The 12264-nt window shown below is 36.5% G+C and overlaps 1 protein-coding gene across 2 annotated transcripts in view; it reads right to left on the reverse strand.

The window, feature by feature from the left end:
- Positions 1-238: 238 nt before the first annotated feature.
- SEMA3E (semaphorin 3E) overlaps positions 239-12264 on the reverse strand; it is a 249277-nt gene continuing 237251 nt past the window's right edge. For both annotated transcript variants that reach the window (XM_044245924.1, XM_044245925.1), the window contains one exon: positions 239-1621. In XM_044245924.1, the coding sequence (XP_044101859.1) occupies positions 1169-1621 (453 nt within the window). In that variant the 3' untranslated portion in view covers positions 239-1168. The remainder of the gene's footprint in view (positions 1622-12264) is intronic.

Below are 12264 nucleotides of genomic sequence, written 5' to 3' on the forward strand. Positions count from 1 at the left end.
AACTTTCTTATTTGTTAACATTAAAATAAGGAACTTTGATATCTGACAGCAATCTGCTTTAACATTTTTAAAATAACAAACTCGTGTTTCTGGAGTACCTTTTATATTTCAGGGAAGATTATTTAGAAGGAGTAAAATTTAAGTTTTAATAGAGCTTCGGTGCTGTAATATCTTCATTTTTGGCTTGTGAGGTAATAAATTATTCATAAACACATTATCTCCATTTTAGAGCATGACATAAGCATTAAGACATTTTTATTTAAGTTTTTTTTCCTTGAAAATGGACAAGACGGATTAACAGAAGCTGCTTTTAAATCTTTACTAGACAATCTCTAAAAAAGAGAAAAAAAGAGAATATATTTTTTCTACCACAAGAGGGCAGCAAAAACTTTTTCAGTTAGACTTCTAACTGAAACTTCAACTTTTTTGTCTTTTTTTTTTTTTTAATATATATCTTTTTCGGAAGTTACCTTAACTTCATTCTTTATGCAGTGGAGTGAAATTGAAAGGACGTGTTTTCATCATGAAACGTAACTATCGTAAATGGGACTGAATGAATTGTTTTATGAAGGGCATAAACCTCAAGGTGACCACAATTTTTCTTTCATGGTTTACGATAATTACAACACACCTGCTTCATACAACACATAGCTTAGATACTAACACGAGAATTCTTAAAAAGTACAGACAGCTCATATGAGAACGTTAAAGTACTGGATATTCTGTATATTTTATATCGTGGAGGAAAGATAGAATTCAGAAAGATTAAAATATATATTTCATTTTTTTCATGCTTATGAAAATCTCTTGATTTTTCACCAATATTCCAGTAATCCTAAGTCTTCCAAGGGTAAAATAATAATTGTTAAGGAAAAGCAGCCAAGTACTCAAAACTACAGCTAGGGTCACTTTTTGGTAAATACAGTGGGAAGCCACTGAGGAATACATTTGTTCCGAAAAATTAGTTAATTTTATGAGATTTTTAACCAGTCAAATGAGTACATAGAATAATTTATCATAATACCTTCACAGTCATTTCTGTGTTACAGAACTCTTATAAGCAATACAAAGAAGCTGAATGGTTTCTCTTCCTTGTGGCCCTGGTTGTCCTGTTTATTTTTGGTTCCAAACAGAAATTCTCCAGAAGCCAGCAGACGGTTTCGCCCCCTCAGGAGTCCAGGGTGTGCCTGGGCAGGCGATAGTGCTCGGCTTTGGGACGCAGCTTCTTTTCCTGTGGGTTGGCATATTTCCACTTGGAAGGCGACATTTTGAGCTTTTTCCTCTTCTTCTCTGTGCACCAGACCTTTTCACAGTATTCTTCCACTCTCTGGAAGTTGCTGTAACCAATCAGCTGCAAGAATTCCTTATACCAGGGTTTTGCCCCATGTGGGATGCTGGTCTGGACTGGACAGGGCATCTTGTGGGGCCCGTCCTCTTCATAGTCTTTGTGGAACATTTCCTCTACTCTCTCCTCATCCACTACCTCCAGGGTAATTTTACGGACGGTATGGACAAAACCGTGCTCTACTGTCTGGCAAAAATAGGTCCCAGCATCCATTTTGCGAACCCTAAGGAAGAGTAAACCGAGGTCCATCTTAACCACTCTGTCGTCTGTCTTCACCTGCAACAACAAGAAAATTAATGCCACTAGAATATTTTCCAGGATACAATACCAACCTATAAATCCTTCCACTGCCTGTCTTGACTCTTTCTAAATGTTTGTGATCCCATGATGAAATCCTAGAGTCATAGATGCGTCTGAGTGACCGAGCGAGTGAGGACGACGTGTGTATGTTGAACTTACATTTGAAATCACTGCGTACTGATGATTTTAAGGTTATTTCACATCAATATTGTTAAGAGCAGAGTGAGAGAGGTTTCTCCCTAATGATTTCAATTAATCATTAGAAAAAGCCATCGAGTTCAGCAGAGCACTCAACATTAGAGTGCAAATCTGTCCAGTTGATTTAACTTTTTCTTAGCAGACAGCACAAAAGCCATTTCTCAGATTGTTTGTTCGCGGGTTCTTATCCTTCCAGAAAGTAAAGACTAGGAACTCTATAAGGAACTCTGTTAAGAGATCTGAGATACCTTCACTCTCTTTCCTTATGAAGAAAGAAAAAAAAAATCGTCCATTCATTAATGAAGTGGGCACTCCTTATATTTCTACAAGGCTTTCTATTTCACAGAGACATAAAAATAAGCCAGAAAAATCCATAATCTGCTCTGAAGAATCTCACTCTCCAGTAAATATTAGTATTGCACATAACTTCAGGGCTCAAATACCTTTTTATGTCTATGACATAATAAATTACGTACATGACTTCTATAAATAAATACAATTCAAGGTAAAAGAGCACAATAATGTTTTTGAAAAATATAGCTCATATGATAAACGGCAGGTCTACGGTTTGACATCAGACAAAGCTATACTCAAATAGTTCCACTACTATCTATGAATTGTGTGATGTAGGGCATTTATGTATATTCTCTGCCTTAGTTTTCTTCCTAAAAATGGAGATAAGTCTTTTGTCACCCTAATGATGCTGTGAATGTTAAATAAAATAATGTAAGTGAGAACACTTTGTACGGTGCTACAGGCACCTACCTCTCCCTTTCCTGTGTAGTGTTCTTCAGCTAAAAACAAACCAGGAGGTGTTTTCAGATGCCCTAGGATTACCGTGGGTGCTATAAAGGTGATTCCCATTACACTGGCTAACTTGGCCCTTGAGAATACAAGACGAAAACAATATTCGCCTTTGCCGAGACAAAAGATGCAGACTAAGCAGCCACAACCACTCTGGCAGTAAAGGCCATTAAGACAAGCATGTTTTGGTCCCAGGGGCAGGTCCTGGTCAGGCCTGCTGGGTTCAGCTCTCCAGAGCCCTAATCAGATCCCGCATGGCTAAAGTTGCAGTGTGGACAACACACAATTGTATATCATTATGTATTTACATAATCTGTGAATCATGGCGAAATGGCATTGGCAGTGCCGTAAGACAAATTATGAAGCTCTCAGAGGGTTTTGTCCCCCCACCACAAGCCATGTAAGGTAAATTAATTACTCAGCAGTTCCAGAATGACATCACTGGATGAAGGAGCTCCATAAATCCCAGACAGGGGCTTCCCTTGACTTGGCAGGACCGTGTCCAAGTAGGCAGAATGCTACAGCCATTAACTCAAGAAATTCTCTTGTGAGCAAGCAGGAAGCGCTGTTGAACCAAAACCACCATCACTACATCAAACAACTGTTCATCTGTCAACAGGTTTGCTGAGGAGGGATCCAGGACTCCTGCCACAGGCAGGAACTCAAATGATTTGGCGTCCCTGCTTATGTTCACCACTACTTCCTCCATAAATTTATCACATGTCATGGATGATTCAGACTGTGAAGCTCGGCCTCCAATGTTTTTAAACTCGTGGCTGTATGTGACAGAGGGATCTGCCTTCTTAAACCTTATTTTTGTTTGTTTCTTTTTCAAAACAGGCTGGCACATGCCATTTTACTGTCCCGGTTCTCTTCTTGGTTCCTTCTTGTCTCTTCTGTAGACTACTTCTTCCCTCTAAGGCACAATCCTCCATCCTTCCCTGATCTCGTGTTTTATTTGCATTCATTTGGTAGCTCATCTATTTCCTCATTTTAATGAGCTTCCCTAAGACAGTGTCTCTTACACATATATGGTCTACTGTTTTGTGTTTCCTGTTAATTACAGAACACTGACTGAAACTTACCTGAGCCTTCATTATTTACAGTCCACTGTCTTTCCATGCAAATTGCACCCCCCCTTTACTAACTTCCTTATTCCTGACAATTATATTATTATTCTTCTAGTCCATCTATCCTCATGTGTTGCTCTACTTCCTTCTCATTATTATGCCCTCATACCCACTACGTTATAAATTCCCATCAACGTTTCTTCTGTGGTGATGGTGGGAACCGTTCACTCCATTTCACTAATTTCCCACAGCATCATACTTTGTGACAGATACTTCGATCTTACCTCATAGTAGACTCCTCCCAAATCTTCCTTCTTTCTCTATTAGGCTCAGCTTGATTCTGTTTCATGACCCATGCTGTTGTACCTGTCAGAGGGACTTTCCTACTGCTGGTTCCATATTGGAAAAGGCTGAATTAAAACATCACCTCTTCAAATGGGCCTCCTTCACACCCCTGTAAGACTGTCCTCCTTCCCTTACTACCATCATGTCACCTGTTAACCTTTGTCAACTGAGTATGCAATATTACCTGCAAAAAATAACAAGTCCTTCAACGATTTTGACTGAAACCTTTCCCGTTTCTTTCAACAAAAAAGTAGTATTTTACTCTGCTTCAAATTTCACTTCCTTTTGTCAGCTCCTTATCCAGATTCTATTGCTTGCCAAAGCAAGTAAGAATTGTTCAGTTAACAAGATCCTGCCTTTCTAAAACCATACCCCCGAACAGTGCACTCTATTGCTTCTCAAGGGTTGGTGGAATAGGTACATTTCTGGATGGAGATCAATGAGTGTTCTATAAAGACTTCTTGGATGATTGTGTTAATCATGTAAATTAATAAACTATATTTGGGATCATAGGGAAGATCAACTTCATCGTTAGTATTGGTGTTTATCATAGACTCTGAACCATTTTCAGAGCTTTAATGTTTCCAGCTGCTGAGAACAAAGATGAATGCAGTATGTTAATGATACGTTCCAGCCAAATAAAAACCAAACAACATCCCTATGCAGTAAAGTACATAAAAAGTTTTGAAGTCAGTGGTATAGAGAGTTAGTTAGAGGGATTGAGTCAGCACATGGCACAAAGTGCTACAGGCAGCTGTTTTAAGCACACACGTGCACATGTGTATGTGGGAGTCTGTGTCCTATGTTACGTTCATGGAGATGCCTTATTTTGGTGGTAAAAAATGATCACATTCAATAAAGATTTAAATGATAGAATTGTCTGTATAGAATAGTCTGTATCTTATCTGTAAATTTATTTTGCATCTGTAGTTGAATAAAAGTCACATGCATAAAGAATGTATGTATGTATCTTTCATTCTTATGAGTATTTCATAAACATTTTAATACAAGTTGTGTTAGAAGCCCAAGACCATGTTTTAATTTCAAGGGCAGATGGTGGGGACAGCCTTTACAGACACCAGAGTCAAGTCTTCCTTTTCCGAACTCCTCCTGTTCCCAGTTCCTTATATGGCCACTTTCTTTCTCTCTTGCATGGCTGATTCAGGTCTTACTCTTCCTTTCCATTAGTAAACTCCTTTCTACCATCCACCAATCCATTTTGTAAAATTTCTTTCCAAGCTTACACTTTCACTTCTTAATGAATACTTTCTTTTCAGCCCTAAAGATCTTGTCTTTCTTTTTATAATTCAATAGCATTCTCATCTGTAGCACACAAGCTGACATTTATATTCCTCGTCAAATAATTTTGCCATGCAAGTTTCATCTTGTTAATTGTAAGTTTCATAAGAGCAAAGGCCTATCTTTTAATTATACTGAGTATTCCATACTGAGGAAAGTGCTCAGAAAGTGAAATGAGAACATACTAGTTTGTTCAGAGTGTACAAGAATGCAAGGCCATGGGGTATCCCCATAAAGGTATGTCCAGAAGTGAATCACTTCTTCTATGTAGATCCAGTAGTGATTTGGACAAGGAGGAAGCCAGCATGATTTCAGGAGCAGTCGGTAACTACTGGAAGGGACATGCTTCACAGATATATAGGAAAAGCACTCCTAGGACACTGTCTTTGCCTGGAAGGAATTTGCTTACAAACACCCGCATTGAATATGGTCCTTTGTTTTCTCCCTACTATATTTCCTGTGAGAGGGCAAATATGAACATACAAAAGACATCCAGTGTAATTTCTGGCATATAACAACAAGTTTATGAAAGTGTTTTAAAATAAAACAAAAAGAAAAAATGAAAATAAATACAAATCCTTGGCCACTGGGTTAGGAGTGTTTCTTTTTTTTTTTTTCCTCAAGCAGGTAATTCTTTCAAAATCAGAAGCCCAATATGAGAAACACTGTATTGTGTGCATATAAAGTCCAGCCAAGTTCAAAGACATGAATGCATGAAAATTACAATTGGGAACTGTCCTCCAACAATTATTTGCAAGTTAGAGATAGTGCCTGTCTCAGAATGTAGGTTTCCCTTCACAGTTACAATGAGTTAGAAATTTCAGTAATAAAAGATGTTTTAACTTCAAAATCTGGATGGCCATAGACTATGAATGATAAATCACTGTGAAAGTTAAATGTATCTTCCATAGCCTGTGAATACCTAAAAATAAAAGTGACTTAGAAATTTGTATTTGAAGTCCTTCCATGATTTAATCTTTCCACTTTAGTCCACATGGGCACCTTCAGCAGCAAATCTTGATCACACAATTGTTTTTATCAGCTGTACTTTCTCTATGTCTGTAGACCCGATTTCCTTGGTCAAGAAGATGATACATAATACATCACTTTATCAAATATTCTTAGAGGCAATCTACAAAAATACAGCATTTCTTACTGAAAATGGTTTTAATATTCTGAGTTATAGAGATTGATTCAGTATGTTTTGTAACGTCAAATAAAAAAAAAGTAATTGAACAAAGAACCCAGCACATCTGGAAGCTGGTCAGGAAGAAGCAGTGATTTCCATGTGTATCAACCATATGGGTCCACGCTCTTCATAGGAAAAGGAAAGACATAGGCCTTGAACTCATTTCTTTCAGAATATATTTAACACTGAAATAGAGTTTTAGTCAAGAAATAAAGACCAATAACATATATTTGTTTGTTTATCTGGCCTACCTTAAATAAAAAAAAATCAGATGACTTACAGAAAATATATCATACATCACAGCATAAAAATAAAATTCTTCTTTTAAAAAACACGTTTCAGTGTGAACCTGCTTTATGATCAAGATGACTGCCCAGCAGGAACAGGGTGAATTACTTGATAGCTCATTTAGGGAAACCTATCACACTATGTAGAGAAGAAATAAAATTGTATATATACTTCAGATTAACTAAAGATCCAAATTGGAAAACCTCTGTCTAACACAAGAAGATACTGAGAAGAAAGTTATCATAAATAAGAACTCAAAACCATACTGTGAAAGAATGTTATCTTGAGAAACATCAACTATATTAAAGAGGAAACTTGGAACATTTATATTCAAGAACAAATGAATATATAGAAATGCAAAGAACTCTCGAAAGTCAAGAAAATGGAAAAATAAAAGAGAAAAATAGGGAAAAAAATATCAAAAAGCAAATGAAAGAAGAAGAAACCCAAATGTAAAGTACACAAGTTAATGTTCAATCTTACTAGAAATTTTAGAAACACAAATGTAAATAAGACACGACCTTCTACAAGCAAGACAAGCAATAAATAGAAAATACCAAAAACTGGTGAGAGTATGGGAAAATAGGAATCCACATAAACCACTTTGAGAGTGCAGATGATTCCAAAATTTGGAAAGCGAGCTGACAGAATCACAGAAATGAAGGTTGTCACAAGACAAGAATGCAGAGATTTGCACCCAAGTCTGTAAGAGGTTACTTGAAGAGATGATCCTTAAAGATGTGGTAGTGGGAATTAATGACACTCTTGGTCCACTCTGAGGATGAAGGATCAATCAAGATCAATGGAGCCATGCTATGGGATGCTAAGTCAGAGACACGAAAGAGCCAGAGTAATAAGCCGTGAAACACAGTGTTGAGTTATAAAGAGAAGGAGAATAAGACCTAGAACGCAATAGATTTATTTTTACAGCTCATGGGTACTCAAAATGTTATACTTGTTCAATATAGTGCAAATGATGTAGTATTGGACATACTCCAATCATTACACTGCATGCATATGGGGAAGCAAACATCAAAGTGGAAAAAGGTGGTCCAGGAAAAATGAAGTCAAACAAGAAAGATTTGTGTGAACCCATTATGACAATGTGCTGTGAACCAAATGATATGCTTATAATGATTATCTTGGTTTGGCAACCAATAAACTAAGTCTGTAAGATCTGTTTAAGCTCTAGTATACCATAATCATACGATTTTAGAAATAATGCTGCAAAATACACAAACAGCAGTGTAAGGGTAATGTTTTATTAAAAATTTCCATATGGAAGAATATCGGGATAATCAGGATGAAGGGAAAATAAAAGGAAGGGATGAAAGAAAGATGATGTTTGAACACAGAAATGTATACCATAAGGAACTACACAACTGGTCTATTTAGACTACAAAGTCAACACTAAGTTACCTAGTGATTGAAGGAAAGAGGAAAGTATGCTGAATTCTAAGGCCCAAATGACCCTAAATTATATATTCCTTATCATAGGGAATATAGTCAATGATAATGTAATAGCCTTGTTTGGCTACAGATGGCAGCTACACTTATGGGGAGCACAGCATAGTGTCTACAGAAGTTGAATCACTGTGTCATACGCCTGAAAATAATGTAACATGGTATGTTGACTATACTCAAATAAAAAAAAATATTAGAACAAAAATAAAGTTACTCTTTATAATAAGAACATCTCTTCCCAGCACTGAGGCCTGAGGAAAAAAAATAATCTCTTCTGTGTTTTCATAAAATGAGATAGATACAGGCATCCAAACAAGAGCACTATACTAAACACATTCTCTTAAGGTCACACCTCAAGGTCAAGACAAGATGCCCAAGTACAGTTCAATATAAGCTATTCTACAGGACTCACACAATGTGGAATGGATATAAAATTCTATGCAGATGTATCTTTTATTATCTAGAAAACCACAGGAACTATAATTTAACCTGGGATCAGGGGAATTAGAGTGAAGAGAATTCATATTTTTGATATTGTTGAACATCCACCATGTGTCTGACACTGGGCTTGCAGAGTAACCATGTTAGTTTGTTTAATCAGATGCCCAATGTCAGAGTGAGGAATAAAACACAGGTCTCTGTCTCATTCCATAGATTCAGGAATGCATATTTAATTTTCAAAGATATTCAGTATTCTCCTGGAAAACTAGCCAAAGAGAGTTCTATCTAAACCGCTAGATCCAGTTCTATCCTTATGACCAAAATAATGCTCTCTATTTTCCACTTACAGAACTGTGAAGTTAAAAAAAAAAGGAAGAAAGAAATTAATGGGCTACACTGCTAATTACTCCAGAAATAAAATATGGGGCAAATGACATTATAAACATATGCTTGTCAAGGCTTAGAAAAGATGAGTGGAGATTTTTTAAAGACTGAAATAGAAACATCAAAACTATTAAGCAGATGTTTCAAATGAGGCAGAGTTCATGCACTTTCTGTTATGACAACAAGAAAAACAAATAATATTCATGTGGAACAAACCTCATGCTTTCAGTACATGTGTAAAAAGACAGTATCATAAACTTATGGCTGTCATTGATCCCTTAGGCTTTCTGTCATGGGTTAGCATTGGGAAGGTCAAGAAGATACAGGTCACTTAGCAAACAACATGGTAGAATAAGGATGAGATTTTACTTCGTAATTCTTTTAGTGTTGATGATGTAATAAATCTGCAACATTAAAAGATGTAACTTATATACTCCATTTTTCTTTTGGTTTCACAAGAGAAGCTGTCTCCACAATGCACTGAATCACCAATAAAATTAGTTTTATTTAAAGCTGTGAAAATTCTGCAGGGATGCAATGAGCTCCGAGTTATCTGGAAGGAACCACTGATTGATAAGTTAACCATGCTTCTTAGATTTCTCAACAGTATTCAAAGGACTTTGATGAATTCATCCTACTTAGTAGGTGGTCTGAGAGCAGAATTGAAAGTAACAACTTCTGGCATCCAGTTTAAAAAAAAAAAAAGAATTCAGAGTGTGGGGGGAAACTGACAAGTCTTGGAGTTTTGATGTCAACTTACATTGTTTCTTGGATTTTCTATAATAAACATGCACACTTGTGCATCATTTAAGCAGTCTATACAATGCAGACAATCAGCGATTTTAAAATGAGATATTTTAAGACACACAAGCACACACAGAAATATTTGCCCTTAAAAAAGGATCCACAATGGAAAATCAACGAGGATCAAGGGGAAAATGAAACTTCTATGCTTGGGTCAAGTGTGGCACTGGTCTTATGGACAGCAACTTACTTTCCTGCCTTATATCACTTTGGAGAATATTTTATGTGTTTTGGGATTGCCCCCCAGTTTCTTCACTGGGGATTTGTGTATGGTAATTCAACTCCTTCCTTGAACTCAACCTTATTTACAGTATCTTTAGGACATACATTGCTTTTGTCAGTAAAGGACTAAAGAATAAGTCCAAAAGATCACACTCCAAAAAAAAAATTCATATTGCTTAGTTTTATCGAAAACTCATTCTAATGAAATTATAGTGCTTAGTGCAAAGTGAGGGCTTGGTTATTCATGAAAAAATTTTTTCTCCAAAATACAGAGATACTTTTCACAATAATGCTCGTTTAATAAAGCTTCACTCTACCTTAAATCAAAGGCCAAAAAACTTTCTGTAAAGAGTGATACAATAAAGTTTTTTGGCCTTGGCAGTTCATATGGTCTCTCTCATAACTATTCAACTTTGTGGTTATAGGATGGAAACATCCATAGACACTAGGTAAACAAATGGGCGAGACAGTTTTCAAGTAAAATTTTATTTACAAAGGAGGTGGAGGGCCAGAAGTTTGCAACTTCTCTCTTAAATCATTGTCAGGTTCAAAGAAATACTCTATTTTCACGTTAAAATCATCTATTCCAAATTTACAACATTCAAGATGAGTATTATAATTAAGGTTAAAAAGTTGTTTACTAATCTCGTGAAGAGCTTGACGAAACTATTGTTTTCTTTACCATGATAACTTGGAAAGTACATGCAGTGAACTAATAAACATTGATATCAACAAATACATATGTAAATTTTCCTTCATTTCCTTAAGTTTTAAAATGTAGTCCTTATGCATTTTGAAGAGAAATGCACAAAGAAATACTCCAATTGTCCAACCAAGTGACCTAACAAGTATGAATTCCTTTCCTTTGGAATGTTACTCAAGATCAAACTTTTGCAATTATTTTGGAAGCTTATAAATTCAAGTACATGAACTGAGAATTCATAAACTAGGGTGTATTACTTTAGGTGATTTAGTTACGTTTACAATAGTTTTGTCCTCTGCAACCACAAAAATATCATTTATACATCCTTATATAGGTAAGGAAGATTTGAACTAGTATGCCAAATGTAAATAATCATAGACAAGGAATTTCAAAATTAGAGCTCAACTTGAATTTTGTGAAATTATCTTCCTTATCCACATTCATAAAATCTTTAATTTCTTTTTTCCCAATTCAGACAATGAGGGGTTTTTCTCTTCCTTCATGAAACTCACCCCTTCACCTTTGTCTATAGTTAGGTTCTCTCTCATAAACTCCTTATCTTGTTTCATCAATTCTCCTCTCGATGGCTTTTTCCCTTCAACCCACAAACATGACCAAGTCATCTTCTTTCTGAAGTAAAAAAAAAAAAACCCACAAATTCTCTCTCCTCTTGTCTCTCTCTGTTGACCTCTCTCTTTCTCCTTCAAACCTTTAGGTAAAATACGCTGCACTAGCTGTTTCTAATTCTCCACAGCCTCGTTCATCCCTTAGCCTATTTCTAGTGGGCTCACGGAGTAACCACCCCACTGAGCACATTCTCAGGGGACACTAGGTACTTCGTTTCTGAAAATTTCACGGGGTTTATGACTTTTTCCTTATCCAGTTCTTCTTCCTTGAGATCAACTATTTTACACTCCCCGGACTCCACGGTGTCTACTTACTTAAGCAGCACTACTCTGGAGGTACTCGCCAGTGTCATACTTGGCATCACTTACTTAACCTCATCTCCGTGGTGCACCCAGTACTGCTAACCACTTCAGAGAACTGTTGTAGGTTTTAAGTAAGTTACTGCACACCAGGCATTTAGACTAGCACAGGGCACCTAGTCGGCCCTAAATGAAGGTGAACTATAATTAGGATTGTTTTTCTGTTTTCACCTTACCTTTTAGAATTTATCCTCTGATTTTTCCTTAGATGGGGTTTCTTTCCCCTTTGCTTCTAGGCTTGGTTCATACTGCCTTTTATTTACTCATTCTCCAGGGTAAGCCCAGGCAGTTGGAAGCACCTGTGACACTGTGGCTAAGGACCCAGAATTGAAACCAGAGTATCTGGTCTCAGATTCAGACTGATTTCGTAGGCTATGTGATAGCGTGCAAGTAATTCAATCACTCTGTGCTTTGGTCTCTTT

This window comes from Neovison vison, chromosome 4, assembly GCF_020171115.1.
Source record: "Neovison vison isolate M4711 chromosome 4, ASM_NN_V1, whole genome shotgun sequence".
Classification (NCBI taxonomy): Eukaryota; Metazoa; Chordata; class Mammalia; order Carnivora; family Mustelidae; genus Neogale; species Neogale vison.